Source organism: Oncorhynchus gorbuscha, linkage group LG13 (genome assembly GCF_021184085.1).
Source record: "Oncorhynchus gorbuscha isolate QuinsamMale2020 ecotype Even-year linkage group LG13, OgorEven_v1.0, whole genome shotgun sequence".
Lineage (NCBI taxonomy): Eukaryota > Metazoa > Chordata > Actinopteri > Salmoniformes > Salmonidae > Oncorhynchus > Oncorhynchus gorbuscha.
The window spans coordinates 71554489-71571777 of NC_060185.1; the positions used below are offsets into that span (position 1 = coordinate 71554489).

Genomic DNA, 17289 nt, shown 5'->3' on the forward strand with positions numbered 1-17289 from the left:
CATGTGCAATGTCAAGGTGCATGCAAACTCCTGATGAGAGCACGTTGGATGATTGATTTAAATGCATTGCAGATCCTTAGCCTAAATTCAATCATGTTTTGAATTGCTCTGGTTGCATGCATAATGAAGATCATTGCATGAATTCCTGTCAGCCACAAGAGTTGACTGGACTAGTTCATACAATATCTTGGCTGTATTACAGAGAAAGTCTTACCTTCAACTTTGAATGGCATAGTTCTTTGTCAAAAAGCACACAATCAATTAAATCTACTGATATTATTGCCAAACCTTTATCATTTGAGAGGTTTATTTATATTCAATTTCTTTTCTCAAAGCATAATGCACAACAATGTGACCACAGAACTAAATAGAACATTAAAAATCTATGAGAAAAACTTTTTCAGAAACGTGTTTTTTGTGCCTTCTAACAAATTGTGACACACCTAAAAAAAAATAACACATTAAACAAATAAAAACCTCATGAACCATTTTTCATAATAATCTTAACTTCACAGGCTATGGAAGATTAACTTGCAGTTTAAGGGCATCATGTCAACCTATTATTTTATGCTCCCATTTGTCCTGCTGAGGTTTGCTTTTTGATGTCGTTTTCTGTTCAAGTGTAGGTGGAGAAGTTTCACAAATGTCTTTTTTAGTGAAGAGTCACGCTGGGGTCCTCTCACATGCTGAAGTGATCGCTCACTGGAGGCTTGGCCACCCAGGAGCCGTAGCCTTGTTGCGCTAAGTAGGACCTCAGCACACTCTTGGCCTCCTGGTAGGGCTTGGCCATCATCTAGAAAACCCGTTAATGGGACATGGGTTATTAATGCTAAACAATGGGACAGGAGACATCACACGTTTGTGAAAGGTAACATCTGAGAGGGTTTGTAATTGATCCTGTCCCACACCCACTCATGGTTTCCTAGTGGAGCTAGTGGGCAGGGCATGAATTCAAATTGAATGGAGCCCAACCGTGGTGGGGGGAGACGAGAGGAGCGTTTTTATTACCTTGGCCTCTCTGTAGGACACTGTAGCTAGCAGGTCCCGTCTTGAAGCCTCCTGGGCCACCAGGTTGAAGCGACTCAGCATGGCTGCTTTACACAGGCGACTGGCCAGGGCAGGGCCGCTCTTAAACGGAGACCTGACACACAAATCAACATGGCCGTTGTGAAGAATCAGCCAACAGATCACCTGTAGATTCCCTGGGTTTTCAAGCCAGAATGGGGCCTAATTCATGTCATGAAGTGCATTTTATTTCAGAACATTTGGGGAAAGTCTGACTATGAAATATTCTTACGCCTCCACCGTCTTGCCCTCCAGGCCGTCCACCACCTCCAGGGAGACGTCCCCCTGGCTCCAGTTGATGCCGTGGCTCCACTGGGCGTTGGTGTTTGCTCCACCCTCGGGGCACGCCGTGGGCACCAGGCTGATGTGGGGCCGGTACACGCAGTAGTACATGGGTAGGCGGGGGGTGATGCCGTCCACACGCTGGTTCACCGCAATCTCCATGCCCCGCACGTCACAGCAGCTCACGTCGCCTGCATTTGAGGATGAGGACGATGGCAGAAGCACTCTCCTTCATTCTACACCATTTGAAAGAAATCTATTCTTTGGAATCAGCCCAGAAGGAAAGACTAGGAGAGAATGAGCATTTTTGTTCCAATCCAGCACTACATCACCTGATACAACTTACGTGCTCGATGACCTGATCAGTTAATGCGTTAAATCAGGTGTGTTAGTGCAGAGATAGAACACAAACGTGCTGTCCACTGGGCTACATACGACTGGAGTTGAGAAACACTGCTTTTCAGACTATTGAGGTGTAACCTATGATTGAGGGACTTGCCTACGAGGATGCTGCTGACGTAGATGGGCTCAGTGAAGTGACTGAGCAGGGCTCCTTGGAAACCCAGCACCTGCCACTGGGTGATCTTGTCACTGGCCGACATGCTAACCACCCTGGAGGCGGCCTGGTCGAAGGTGGGGGAGAAGACTGAGAACACCTTGCCCTCCACCGTCACGTGCAGGCTGATCTGGTTGTTCACCTCCCAGGCTGAGATGGAGAGGGGGTTCAGGCGCCTGAGGGGAGAAAAAGATCAAGGCTGAAGGGACAGACAGGCTGGAAAATATCAACTTGGCTATTAGCTGAGTACTGGTGGGGCATAAGGAGTTTTAGAGTTGCCAGTCACTAACAGATTGGATGGGATCTGGGCGGCTCCTTTGGGCATCTGGTTCATGTACAGGTGGAGCGTGATGTTGCTCTTCAGACTGAGGAGCTTGGTGTTCTTGTCCTGCTGGAACATGGACTTCTCCTCAAGGCTGCGATTCTTACTAAAGAACAGCAACAGGTGCCTGTACAGATAACTGCAAATAAAACATGATTATACAGATATAACTACTACAAACTAATGCATATTTGGTACCCTGAAAGTAATGTGAAATAAGGGAATGTTTGTATGGAATCTTGGTGCTCTAAAGTTTATAGGGAGAACATTGTAGGAGGCAGTGAATGAATGAATGAACTGTTATTGAATATCACTGGGTTGTAGTGAGAGGGGTTGGAAAACATATAACCAGCTTTGTCAGGTTCATTTGTAATTGCCCTTGACTGACTTACGATGTTGTAAATTAAATGATCTAAGCAGTGTTCTCAGGGCATGAAAAAGTTCCAGGAAATACAACAGGAACCACATAAGAACAATGTAAACTTTCTCACAACTATCTTTGCTTCCGTGGATAGAAAGAAAAAAGGGTGTTTTGAAGGGATATTTTTTCACATTCATTAATACACTGATTGAGATAAATGTACCGCATCAGTGATCTCCTTGCTGTTACAACTGCATGGGAGTCGTGAAGAACCCGTCCATTTGGTGTAGCGCTCTCCTTAGTGTTGTAATTCCCTGTTCCAATGGCCACCACTTCACATCCACTGGCTAGATGGATGTTCATGAGCCACGCACAGAGAACACATTTACCGGTAACATTCATAATAGCAACTTAAAATGTGTCTTATATAATTCAAACGTGCCTTCAGAAAGTATTCGGACCCCTTGACTTCTCCCACATTTTGTTACGTTAGAGCCTTGTTCAAAATTGGATTAAATAAAATAAAAATCCTCAGAAATCTACACACACAATATCCTATAATAAAAAAGCAAAAAAAAAGTTTTTTTCTTAAAACTTCTTCAGGATCTGTGGGTCCCCTGCGGGACGGTTGAGCTAACGTAGGCTAATGCGATTAGCATGAGGTTGTAAGTAACAAGAACATTTCCCAGGACATAGACATGTCTGCAGTTGGCAGAAAACTTCAATTCTTCATCTAACTATACTATCTACTACAGTAGATATTACAGTGAAAAATGGCCATGCTATTATATGAGGAGACTGCAAAGTTTTGAACATGAAAAGTTATTACTAAACAAATTAGGCACATTTAGGCAGTCTTGATAGAAAATCTCAGAAATGCAATGGTTCATTAGATCAGTCTACAACTTTGCATATACACTGCTGCCACCTAGTGGCCCAAAATCAAAATTGTGCCTGGGCTGGAATAATACATTATAGCCTTTCTCTTGCATTTCAAAGATTGTACAAAAAAAACGTTGGCTTTTACTTTGTATTATCTTTTAACAGATCTATTTTGTTATATTCCTTTCACATTTCCACAAACTTCAAAGTGTTTCCTTTCAAATGGTACCAAGAATATGCATATCCTTGCTTCAGGCAGGAAGATTTGGGTATTTTATTTTCGGCTAAAATTGGGGAAAAAAATCCATGAAGTAAAAAATAAAATAAAATAATTAATTGTGCATAAGCACAAGCATTAGTATTCGAAATTGTGCTCAGTCGAATTCTGTTTCCATTTATCATCCTTGAGATGTTAATACAACTTTATTGGAGGCACCTGTGGTAAATTCATTTGATTGGACATGATTTGGAAAGACACACAACTGTCTATATAAGATCCCAATGTTGACAGTGCATGTCAGAGCAAAAACCAAGCCACGAGGTCGAAGAAATTGTCTGTAGAGCGCCGAGACAGGATTGTGTCGAGGAAAAGGGTCTGCACCAAAAAATGTCTGCAGCATTGAAAGTACCCAATAACAGTGGCCTCCATCACTCTTAAATGGAAGATGTGTTAAACCACCAACAATCTTCCTAGAGCTGGCCGTCCAGACAAACTGAGCAATCGGGGGAGAAGGGCCTTGGTCAGGGAAGTGACCAAGAACCCGATGGTCACTTTTACAGAGCTCCAGATTTCCTCTGTGGAGATGGGAAAACCTTCCAGAAGGACAACCATTTCTGCAGCACTCCACCAATCAGGCCTTTATGGTAGAGTGGCCAGACGAAAGGCACTCCTCAGTAAAAGGCACGACAGCCCGCTAGAGTTTTCCAAAAGGCACCTAAAGACTTTCAGACCATGAGAAACAAGATTCTCTGGTCTGATGAAACCAAGATTGAACTCTTTGGTCTGATGCCAAGTGTCATGTCTGGAAGAAACCTGGCATCATCCCTACGGTGAAGCACAGTGGTGGCCGGATCATGCTGTGGGGATGTTTGACAGAGTCAGGGACCAGGAGACCAGTCAGAATTGAGGGAAAGATGAACGAAGCAAAGTACAGAGAGAGGTCCTTAGACTGGGGCGAAGGTTCACCTTCCAACAGGACAACAACCCTAAGCACACAGGCAAGACAACGCAGGAGTGGCTTTGGGACAAGTCTCTGAATGTCCGCGAGTAGCCCAGCCAGAGGCTGGACTTGAACCCGATCGAACATCTCTGGAGAGACCTGAAAAGAACTGTGCAGCGACGCTCCCCATCCAACATGACAGAGCTTGAGTGAGAGGATCTGCAGAGAAGAAGGGGAGAAACTCCCCAAATGCAAGTGTATCAAGCTTGCAGCGTCATACACCCAAGAAGACTCTAGGCTGTAATCGCTGCCAAAGGTGCTTCAACAAAGTACTGAGTAAAGGGTCTGAATACTTATGTACATTTTTGAGGTTTTGTTTTTTTGTAAAAATGGTATACATTTCTAAAAACCTGTTTTTGCTTTGTCATTATGGGGTATTGTGTGATGGTGGGGGAACTAATCAATTTTAGAATAAGTAACGTAACAAAATGTAGAAAAGTCAAGGGGGCTGAATACTTTCCAAATACACTGTGTGTGTACAGTACTGTGCAAAAGTTTAAGGTAGGTCTGAAAAAAGGCTGTAAAGTAAGAATGCTTTCAAAAATAGACATGGTAGTAGTTTAGATTTATCAATTAACAAAATGCAAAGTGAGTGAACATAAGAAAAATCTACATAAATCAATATTTGGTGTGACCACCCTTTGCCTTCAAAAACACATCCATTATTCTAGATACACTTGCAAAGTTTTTGAAGTAACTCGGCAGGTAGGTTGGCCCAAACATCTTGGAGAACTAACAAAGGTTCTTCTGTGGATTTAGGCAGCCTCGGGTGCTTCTCTCTCTTCATGTAATCCCAGAGACTCAATGATGTTGAGATCAGGGGTCTGTGGGTGCCATACCATCATTTCCAGGTCGTTGTCATGCTGCAGAAAAAAATGTGGGGCCAATCAGATGCCTCCCTGATGGTATTGCATGATGCATAAGTATCTGCCTGTGCTTCTCAGCATTGAGGCCATTAATTCTGACCAAATCCCCTCCACCATGCTTCACTGTTGAACCTCCACCATGCTTCACTGTTGCCCGCAGACACTCATTTGTGTATCGCTCTCCAGCCCTTCGGTGAACAAACTGCCTTCTGCTACAGCCAAATATTTCAAATGTTGACTCATCAGTTCAGAGCACCTGCTGCCATTCTTCTGCACCCCAGTTCGTGTGTTTCCATGCATAGTTGAGTCCCTTGGCCTTGTTTCCACGTCGGAGGTATGGCTTTTTGGCCGCAAGTCTTCCATGAAGGCCACTTCTGACCAGACTTCTCCGCGCAGTAGATGGGTGTACCAGGGTCCCACTGCTGAACATCTTCGGGCTGCGAAGAGAAGTAAGCATGATGTGTTTTTCATCTGCTGCAGTAAGTAGCCTTGGCCGACCACTGCGTCTACGGTCCTCAACGTTGCCCGTTTCTTTGTGCTTCTTCAAAAGAGCTTGGACATCTGTAAACGCCTGTCAGCCTTGACATTTCTGCCTGGGAGAGACCTTGCTGATGCCGTATAAAGAACTTATGTCTTGTTGCAGTGCTCAGTCTTGCCATGGTATGTATGACTTTTGACAAACTGACTTGAGCAACCTCACCTTGTTAGCTGAGTTTGGCTGTTCCTCACCCAGTTGTATTCCTCCTATACAACTGTTTGTGTTTCAGTTACTGATTGTGTTTCAACCTACATATTGAATTGATGATCATTAGCACCTGTTTGGTATAATTGTTTAATCATACACGTGACTATATGCCTACAAATCTGTGACTTTGTGCAAGTGTACCTAGAAGAAGTGATGCTGTTTTAAAGGCAAAGGGTGGTCACACCAAATATGGATTTCATTTCAATTTTCCTTGTTCACTCACTTTGCATTTAGTTGATTGCTAAATATAATCTATTAACATGTCTATTTTTTCACACCTGCCTAAAACTTTTGCACAGTACTGTATATAACATTTAAATGTAGCCAATAAATAACCAGACATGGAAAAAGTGTCTCCCAGTGCCTCCTTAATTACGTGACTGAGTGATAAATGCTGCCACTGTGCTCCTGCAGGCAGAGACCTCGGGGTAGCTGTCCATCAGCTTACTCAGCAGCTCTCTCACTGCCTGGGAAACATGCTCGTTGATGGGGTTCTGACGCTCTGCGGTATAGTAGGGGGAAAAACACCATCACTGCTTAATGTCCAGAAACAACCCCTAACATGTCATCGTTTGCAGATCAAAATCTAATAGTTTTAAGCAACTTTGACAAACAATGTGCTTTCCAACAACTACAAAACATAAATAAAATAACTGAATAATTAAAAAATAAATGACTTGCCATAAATGGTTCTTCTAGGATGGATCTCTGAGCCTGTAGACTGACTCTCTTTCACTGGCAAGGGAGGAGGGCCATCTGAAACCACACACTATCTTATATTGACAGTCCATTTACAAACCATTCCCTAAAACATTGAATTTGAATTGAAAATCGATTTCCAATTACAGACATTTCATCAAACTAGTTGGTACAGCTATTCACCCAACGCCTCTGGAAGCAGAGAATCTCCATCCAAGGTGGGCAGCAGGTCCTCAAGGGCCAGCTGAGCTGCACTGGCCCTGGCCTCCTTCTTATTGATCCCCATCCCAGTCTTGTACTTCACCCCGTCAATCACGACACAGAAGGCAAAGTAGAAGCCTGGGATGTTACCTGGACAGTCATCACATCATATTACTGAACATGTATATACACTGCCATGAATAAGAGGCTATGGATGGAGGATCAATGGAGGACATGGTTTGAGACGTACCTGTGGTTACCGTTTCCTTTAACTCAACCTGGAACTGTAGAACCTGAGAGAGCTGGTAAAGAGCTGACACTGCGTGGGTCTCACCCCGCTTGTATCGGTCAATCAACTCTTGGGGAATGCTTTTCGATCTGATGCCACCACCTGTGGCAGAACAACAAGACAACCAAACATCAGTTTCTGGTGCTTGTGCCAAAGTGGGATGGGTGGCCATTTTCACCTTCACAAAGCACAGAAACCCACAGGACCCATCCCTTTCACACCAACAGGACCCATCCACCGTAAGAACAAACCAACCGGACCCATCCCTTTCACAACATTTACTTAAGCTTACAATTGGTGTTGCATGCCGGGTCAAAGAGGTTTTTGTTCACTTCTGAGACAGCCGGAGACACATATGCCACTGCCAATCCAGGTGGGGCACAAATATTTTTCTTGAGGATTTGGGCAAAGCTGGCACCCCTAGAACCACGAAATGATCCACCTCGAGTCCAAGCCATCTTGGAAACTGTAGAAAAAGAGTAACATGTTATTCATACATAGCAGGCGTGTGTTATTTTCCCAAAGTTGGTCATAGGTTTTTGCACTGGACTGCAAACAGGCCTCGCCCAACTTCCAGTAGCCAGGATACCAGTCTCTGCTCTTTTGCTCGTTATTGAATTGTGATTGCAACTGACACTAGAGGGCAGTATTTACACATTTTTGAAGTTGTTGGAAAGAGAGAATAGCTACCTAGTTGGAATGCATTGCTTGACTGCCATGCGGGCGATAAGCAAAAATATATTTTGCAAAACTGCAGCACCCCAAATGATTTGTTCTCAAGTTTGTTTGTTGAGCAGACTGTAGGTTTAATGTCTACAAAGCTGTCTCCATTAGTTTTTTTTTTAAAGGTCAACCGATTATAATTTTCCAATGCCGATACCGATTATTGGAGGGCCCAAAAAAAAAGCAGATACCGATTAATCGGACGATTTACACACACACACACACACACACACACACACACACACACACACACACACACACACACACACACACACACACACACACACACACACACACACACACACACACACACACACACACACACACACACACACACACTGCTCAAAAGAATAAAGGGAACACTTAAACAACACAATGTAACTCCAAGTCAATCACACTTCTGTGAAATCAAACTGTCCACTTAGGAAGCAACACTGTTTGACAATAAATTTCACATGCTGTTGTACAAATGGAATAGACAACAGGTGGACATTATAGGCATTTAGCAAGACACCCCCAATAAAGGATTGGTTCTGCAGGTGGGGACTATAGACCACTTCTCAGTTCCTATGCTTCCTGGCTGTTTTGGTCACTTTTGAATGCTGGCGGAGCTTTCACTCTAGTAGTGGCATGAGACGGAGTCTACAACCCACGCAAGTGGCTCAGGTAGTGCAGCTCATCCAGGATGGAAAATCAATGCGAGCTGTGGCAAGAAGATTTGCTGTGTCTGTCAGCGTAGTGTCCAGAGCATGGAGGCGCTACATCAGGAGACGTGGAGGAGGCCGTAGGAGGGCAACAACCCAGCAGCAGTACTGCTACACCCGCCTTTGTGCAAGGAGGAGCAGGAGGAGCACTGCCAGAGCCCTGAAAAATGACCTCCAGCAGGCACAAATGTGCATGCGTCTGCTCAAACGGTCAGAAACAGACTCCATGTGGGTGGTATGAGGGCCCGACGTCCACAGGTGGGGGTTGTGCTTATAGCCCAACACCGTGCAGGACGTTTGGCATTTGCCAGAGAACACCAAGATTGGCAAATTCGCCACAGGCACCCGGTGCTCTTCACAGATGAAAGCAGGTTCACACTGAGCACATGTGACAGAGTCTGGAGACGCCGTGGAGAACGTTCTGCTGCCTGCAACATCCTCCAGCATGACCGGTTTGGCGGTGGGTCAGTCATGGTGTGTGGTGGCATTTCTTTGGGGGGCCGCACAGCCCTCCATGTGCTCGACAGAGGTAGCCTGACTGCCATTAGGTACCGAGATGAAATCATCAGACCCCTTGTGAGACCATATGCTGGTGCGGTTGGCCCTGGGTTCCTCCTAATGCAAGACAATGCTAGACCTCATGTGGCTGGAGTGTGTCAGCAGTTCCTGCAAGAGGAAGGCATTGATGCTATGGGCTGGCCCGCCCGTTCCCCAGACCTGAATCCAATTGAGCACATCTGGGACATCATGTCTCACTCCATCCACCAACGCCACGTTGCACCACAGACTGTCCAGGAGTTGGCGGATGCTTTAGTCCAGGTCTGGGAGGAGATCCCTGTTCTTGCTCAGAACATATGAAAGCTGGTGGGTCCTTTTAACACGAGTCTTCAACATTCCCAGGTAAGAAGTTTCAGGTTGTAGTTATTATAGGAGTATTTCAGTATACCATTTGTATTTCATATACCTTTGACTATTGGATGTTCTAATAGGTACTTTAGTATTGCCAGCCTAATCTCGGGAGTTGATCGGTTTGAAGAAGTCATAAACAGCGCAATGCTTGAAGTACAACGAAGAGCTGCTGGCAAATGCAGGACAGTACTGTTTGAACGGATGCTTACGAGCCTGCTGCTGCCTACCACCGCTCAGTCAGACTGCACTATTAAATCATAGACTTATTTATAACATAATAACACACAGAAATACGAGCCTTAGGTCATTAATATGGTCAAATCCGGAAACTATCATTTCGAAAACAAAATGTTTATTCTTTCAGTGAAATACAGAACCGTTCCATATTTTATCTAACATTGCACAACCTTCAAAGTTATGTCATAATTACGTAAAATTCTGGCAAATTAATTTGCAACAAGCCAGGCGGCCCAAACTGTTGCATATACCCTGACTCTGCGTGCAATGAACGCAAGAGAAGTGACACAATTTCCATAGTTTAATATTGCCTGCTAACATGAATATCTTTTAACTAAATATGCAGGTTTCAAAAAATATACTTCTGTGTTTTGATTTTTAGAAAGGCATTGATGTTTATGGTTAGGTACATTCGTGCAACGATTGTGCTTTTTTCGCAAACGCGCTTTTGTTAAATCATCCCCCGTTTGGCGAAGTTGGCTGTCTTTGTTAGGATGAAATGGTCTTCACACAGTTCACAACGAGCCGGACGGCCCAAACTGTTGCATATACCCTGACTCTGTTGCAAGAGAAGTGACACAATTTACCTAGTTAAAAGAAATTCATGTTAGCAGGCAATATTAACTAAATATGCAGGTTTAAAAATATTTACTTGTGTATTGATTTTAAGAAAGGCGATGTTTATGGTTAGGTACACATTGGTAGAACGACCATGCTTTTTTTGCGAACGCGCTTGTTAAATTACCCGTTTAGCGAAGTAGGCTGTGATTCAATGATAAATTAACAGGCACCGCATCGATTATATGCAACGCAGGACAAGCTAGATAACCTAGTAATATCATCAATCATGTGTAGTTAACTAGTGATTATGTTAAGATAGTTTATAAGATACGTTTAGTGCCATCTAGCATCTTACCTTGGCTCCTTGCTGCACTCGCATAACAGGTAGTCAGCCTGCCATGCAGTCTCCCCGTGGAGTGCAATGTAATCGGCCATGATCGGTGGCCAACAATGCCGATTACCGATTGCTATGAAAACTTGAAATCGGCCCTAATTAAAATTGGCCATTTCGATTAATTGGTCGACCTCTAGTCTCCATCACACCATTCAATAATGAATTCATTACATTTCATTGTGCAAATAAGTATTTTTCCTTCTCCATGCTGTTATTGCTGCCTGCAGAATGATCAATTACACACCGGTAGTGTCCATCGCCCCAGCCTGTCTGGCACCGTTTCCCTGCAGTTCTGTTAATAACGGTGAGGGCAGATGTTCAGCAGGTGCGAGCGAAGAACAGTGTGTGCCAGCTAGTCCTAAGGAGGCCTCCAGTACACAGCAGGCGGGAGCCACACCGTGTGCTAGCTATCTAGCTAGCACACAGCAATGGCCCCCCGCCTTCCACCTACTGTGTGCCTGAGTAGTTAGCGGTGGGGGCAACACCAGTAGACAGTGTCCTTTGCCGCTGCCTGTCAGGCATGGTTTTCCCCAGTACACAGCAGGCGGAGGCGACACGGTGTGCTAGCTAGCTAACTAGCAAACTATCGCACAGTGGAGCTAGCTAGCACACGGTGTCGCTCCAGCCTCCCGCCTGCTGTACTAGTGGGAGACGGCAGGTAGACAGTGTCCTTTGGTTCTGTTAATGATGGTGAGCGCAGGTGTTCAGCAGTCGGGAGTGAAAACACTCAAAATACTTTTATTTCCCTTTTGACTCAAAGGGGCAATGGGATGCTTGAGAGGGGAGGTGTTCATGAAGGAACCAATGACATACAATAATACCTTTCAGAGTTTTGGCAGTTCCATCTCACCAACAAAACTAAAACAAAAACGTACACCATACGGCAAGTGAGGAGTGATGGGTCGTTCGCGAACGAGTCGGCTCTAAGAGCCGGCTCTTGTAGGTGAACGTTGGGAGCCGGCTCGCATATCAGAAGAGACAAATCTATTTATAAAAAAATTCAGATTTAATTAAATAGAATTAACTAATGCAAAGAACGAAAAAATAAAATATTGGCCTAAATGCTCAAGCGCACACACATTCGTTCTGACTGTCTGCTTAGACTAAGTCTCACCTGTTGTTCCTGTCAATCAGACACGCAGTGTCAACCAATGAACCAAAGATGCGTGAGGGAGGGCCGAGCCAACTCACTCACTGTCACACACTTAGCAGCCGAGGAGAGCTAGGAAGGACAGCTGTGAAAACAACAGCTGGAAAATGAGTCGGAAGCACAGTAGCATTTGGATGCATTTGAATAATGTAGTCAATGTTAGAGCAGTTTAGAATTTGCCAAAACAAAATCTCATATAAAGCCTGTTCTACGCACAACCGACACCAGCATATGCGAACTGTGCACCCAACTGTGAAGCTAGCTGTAGCGGAGGATCGAGAATCTAGCGGGCCTGCTAGTGATAGAGCCACCCCCTCCACACGTGGAGATGTATCCACTCAGTCAAGTAGGCCTACTCCGCAACCCACAGCAACGCAGTCTTCTATGGACCAGTTTATGCCAAAGTCTATGTCTGTAGCAAAACAAGGCCAAATTGATATTGCATTGGCTAAAATGATTGCCACCGATTTCCAGCCATTTTCCATCGTGGAGGACAGAGGTTTTAGAAATTATAGCAATAGTCTAAATCCAATGTACACAATTCCAAGCTGGAAAACACTTTCAAAATCACTTATTCCACAACTGTACGAGAGCACACAGGCTTCAGTGTGGGAAAGAGTCCAAAAAGCTACTGCAGTTTGCCTTACCACTGACTGCTGGACATCAAGGGTAACCACTTCTTACATGTCGGTTACATGTCACTTCATTGAAGACTTTTCGATGTCTAGCTGGACAAATTGAAAGCAGCTGTGAAAGCAGCTGTGGAATAGTTCCACAGGAGCACAGTAGGTGCTGAAAAACTCAAGTCTACACAATGCCAGATGGGCCTAAACAAGACTGCAATATAAGATGGAATTCAACATTTTATATGTTGAGGCTATTTCTTGAGTCAAAGGATGCCATCATCTCTACCCTGGCCATTGTCAATGCACCTGTTGATGCTCTGACCCAAGAGGAATGGGAGGTGGATGAGGTGTACAGAGGCCTGGAACCCTTTGAGCAGGTCACTGTGGAGATCAGTGGAGAGAGGTACGGTAAGCAGTTATTACTACATCATTATTTAATCCTGTATTATATATGTAAATGAGCAGTAGATGAGAATGTAGTATCAGTAGACAAAACATGAACCTGAACTAATAAGTTACTGGTCACTCTTTTCAGCTATATGACAGACTCAAAAATGATACTCCTGTGTAAGGGTCTGCAGCGAATCACAGCCAACCGCCAGAGAGAAGCAAAGTAACCACAGGACATGTGACAGAGTTGATGGACACCCTATGTTCATCAATGTACAGAAAGTTCCACAGAATGGAATATAATCACATGCTATCAGAAACCGCTGCACTTGACCCCAGGTTTAAGAATTTAGCCTTCAGTGATGCCAGAACGATTGATGAGGCTCTTCAAAGACTAACCTCAGCAGCAGGGAGGGACAGCCCCAGCAGTCAGCTGGCTCAGGCACCAGGGCAACAGGAAGAAGAGGGATCAGATGGAGCAGAAGCACCAGCAGTAGTGCCACAAACGTCTGCTGTTTGACGAGAGAGCAACCCGGGATGCAGCACGAAGGAATCCCTCAGCAGATGCCATAATGGAGGTCCGATCCTAATAGAAGGAGCCCCTCCTCCAAAGATCTGCAGATCCTCTGAGCTGGTGGAAGAACAAGGCCTCTGTCTACCCACGGCTATCTAAAGTCATGACAGGGAGACTCTGCATAGTGGCCACATCCGTTCCCTCTGAGAGGACCTTCTCGAAAACGGGACAAATAATTACTGAGAGAAGACACCACATCAGGCCCTCGAAAGTGAGGCAGCTTGCATTTCTGAATGCAAATCTCTCATAAAAGCAAAACATGGTCAGCATTGCTGTGTGCTGCTGGTTATAACATGGCAATAAAGAAGAGAGAGAAAAGAGGGACCAGTTTAATGTTTTAAGTGGGATGCTGCAGTTTTGCAAATTGTTATTTATTTTTCTTTGATATGGTGCAATATTCTATTATGCTGTTCAGATTGTGTTCGTTTTGAATTGTTACATTTATATGCACTTTGTTAATATACATTGAAAAAGTTATACTTTAAATGAAAATGTTTAATAGCATTCTTTTTCATAACAAACCAATGCATTTTCAAATACATTGTGGTTAAGGTAGAGGATGATTTAATTTAATAAGAATTGTTTTAACACCAATCATAGTCAAACTATCACAAACTGTTTGACTTAAAAAAATACAACTTTTTTTTTTTAAAGAGCCGTTTGGGAGCCAAAGGAGCCGGCTCACTGAAAAGAGCCAGAATGCCCATCACTAAAGCATAACACAGTATAAAAAAAACTGAAGTCAGGGAAACAGGAAAGAGGTATCCTGCACGGTTTCAAGTTAAAAGTCTACATTCTCTATTACTCCTCAGTTGAGTTTACTTCACATTTAGGTAGCGAATGCAATGGATTTGTTTGCCAGCGCAAGTCTGGACAGCATTAGCTGTATTATGACTAAAAAAGTTTCATTCTGCTAGGTGTATCTCCACAGCATGGGCATATCTCTGGGTGACGTGGACATCCCCATGCATCCACCTTATCAAAATATGACTAATTCAATATTGCACCATCACATTCGCTGGGCTCCATCTGCAATCAAAACCAGTAGTATCTACCAGGAATAATGAAACATAAAAGAATAATTGATGACAATATGAATTACGTATGACCACTGTAAATATATTTTTTTAATTGACTATTTTGATATATATTTCTTCGCTAAAAATCTTACCAAAGCATATTGTGTAGGAGGGTTAATATGAATTTAAAACAATTTTACATGATTTATATGAATATCAGTCATGGACATATGGACATTGAAATGAACAAGGGAGAGGTTAAACGTAGGCTAAATCTGGCATAAGCTTATTTCCACACTTTACAATAACTCTGTTGTAGTGGTCTTAGGTAGTCTCCAAATAGGTTATTCCCTCCATCGCGTCAGAGCTTGTGATCTCCATGCAGCACCACACCACACGCCTTCGGAAAAGCACCCCTCAGCCTCAGAAGATGCCCTTCTGGAGGCCTGCAGCCATAGTCATTATACCCCAATGTAGGCCTATTTGCCTACTAGCCAAATCAAGTGCAGAGCATTCATGATGCCTGAAACTCATCATTCCAACATATTTGAACATAATTCATGCTTCATTCAGTTCAGTCAGTATGTCATCTATTCAGTCAGTATGTCATCTATTCAGTCATATGTCTGAGTTGCAAAATAAACTAAATCAAAGAGAATAGAACAGTCTTATCCATTTGTTTATTATAATCCATGTGTGTATTCAAAATTATCTAAATTCTACAAAGTTCTTCAGCCTATCACTTTAATAATTAAATGTTTAATCAGGCCTATCCAAAAAAAGGAAGGTCTAGCCAGGTGCCGGTGGCGCGCGTGCAGCCCCGGTAAAAAAAAATAGTCGCGAACTGCACATCACTAGAAATTACGCGTGACGGATCTCAGTCGTCATTAGGTAAACGCGGCCTATGCAGTAGCTAGTCATGTCGTTAACGCTAATTACATTACTGCGTCTCTGCGTTTACAAACGGTATCTACCTAGCTAGCACGTCGTCAAAATCAAATTCAATTTGCTGATAGCTAAAACGTGTGTTAACTATGTAGCGAGTTAGCCAACATCTTGTAGAACTGTCTGAAGCTAGTTATTGCACGTGGGGATATAGTTAACGTTACTGTAGCTAAATAGTTACTTGGCTAGGTACCTATTGACAAACATTTCCAAAATAGTCATTTTATACTAGCTGATAACCAGCTAGCTAATTCAAAAACAGCACCTAACGTTACCTGCTGTCTTGAATGTCAAGTGCGGCTAGCGGGTCAGTCACTCAGCAGATTCTGCATGAATGCAGTTGAAATTTTAAAGGATGCAGGTCACTGATAGGTTATTTCTTGAGTGTCGTGTCAAAACATTCCGAAACCAAGGTGAATGCAAATTAGGGCACTTAACGTTTTTGCCAGGCGTTACATATTTTTGGGCCATATTCCCAAATATCTCACTTGGGATTTGCGTTAGAATTTATTATGTAGTATCAGCATGAGGGGGGGAAGAAAAAAAAAATATATATATATATATAGTAGCATGGGAAAATGTTTGACCCAGGAAACACTGATGCTCATCTCCATTCATAGATTCCAGCTGAGGGCTAATTGAATGGGTGGCCAATGTGGCATCCTTGCAAGATGAGGGGATTGTGCTTGCCGGGGTGCCAAGTCTGTTTGTACTCTCTTGGCAACTCCTTATGGATTTTTTATTCCAAACATGTTTAGTTTGACTATGACAATTGAGTATGCAAAAACACAAACCTGTCTGGGATCAGGCTATGATTGTGTGTCTGCCAATATGATTTTATCATTTGCCATTCATTACAGAAAGGGACCATTTATTTTGCCATAGTAAGTCATTGCTTTTCTTCTGATACTGAATGCATTATTGGACCTTTGTGCTTGTTTTGTGTGAAGAGCTTCAAGTCTACTATTTGCAACTCTGAGACTAGAGGGCAGTATTTACACATAGATACATGACTACATTTAGAACCCTTCTGTTTCAATACCCGTCTACAGTTTATAACAAATATCTATCTACCTTTTAGAAAATCTAACAATTTACTGTGTTCAATATGTAATGCAACTGATGTGACAGAAAGTCATTGACACCCTATAGTTTTACATTTGGTGAATGTGAACTGTAATTCTGCATTTGGTGTCTGAGTCACATCATTAGATGGCCCTAGAAGCCAATCCCTCAATATATTAAATGACATGTGTGATTTGGGCAGAAAACTATCCCTAGTTTATGAAATTTGTTAGCAAATTCATAATCTTTCATTTGTTTTGATGGATGACCATAGATTAGGAAGTGACACATTTCTATCAGAGAAATACAGAAATATGCCATTAGCCTCTGCAATGCCCCTACCATAGAGTGCCCTCTCCCCAGTTCATGTTTGCCCTGACAGCACCCCCTTGTTGATAAATAACAGCACTGGCTCTCCAGCCTGGAGCAATCGCCTCCAGCTGCAGCTCCCCAATGCTCCGTCTCCACAGCAGAGATTGAATCTTCCCCATTCATTAGACTAAG

General features: G+C 43.4%; 1 protein-coding gene across 5 annotated transcripts; it reads right to left on the reverse strand.

The window, feature by feature from the left end:
- Positions 1-301: 301 nt before the first annotated feature.
- adad1 (adenosine deaminase domain containing 1 (testis-specific)) lies at positions 302-16117 on the reverse strand. 5 transcript variants are annotated; one of them, XM_046296600.1, is made up of 14 exons: positions 13099-13120; positions 12814-12894; positions 12131-12251; positions 7781-7954; positions 7450-7590; positions 7182-7349; positions 6981-7055; positions 6676-6801; positions 2810-2933; positions 2194-2364; positions 1847-2079; positions 1298-1538; positions 1009-1141; positions 302-793 (listed from the first exon to the last, which is right to left on the reverse strand). In XM_046296600.1, exons 4-14 carry the CDS (start codon positions 7944-7946, stop codon positions 680-682), a joined length of 1692 nt encoding a protein of 563 aa, XP_046152556.1. In that variant the 5' UTR covers positions 7947-7954; positions 12131-12251; positions 12814-12894; positions 13099-13120; the 3' UTR covers positions 302-679. The 5 variants fall into 5 exon arrangements, with proteins under 5 accessions (XP_046152556.1, XP_046152559.1, XP_046152558.1 ...); XM_046296603.1 differs by lacking the exons at positions 12814-12894; positions 13099-13120 and adding an exon at positions 15996-16012; XM_046296602.1 differs by lacking the exon at positions 12814-12894 and having other exon boundaries at positions 13099-13122.
- Positions 16118-17289: the final 1172 nt, after the last annotated feature.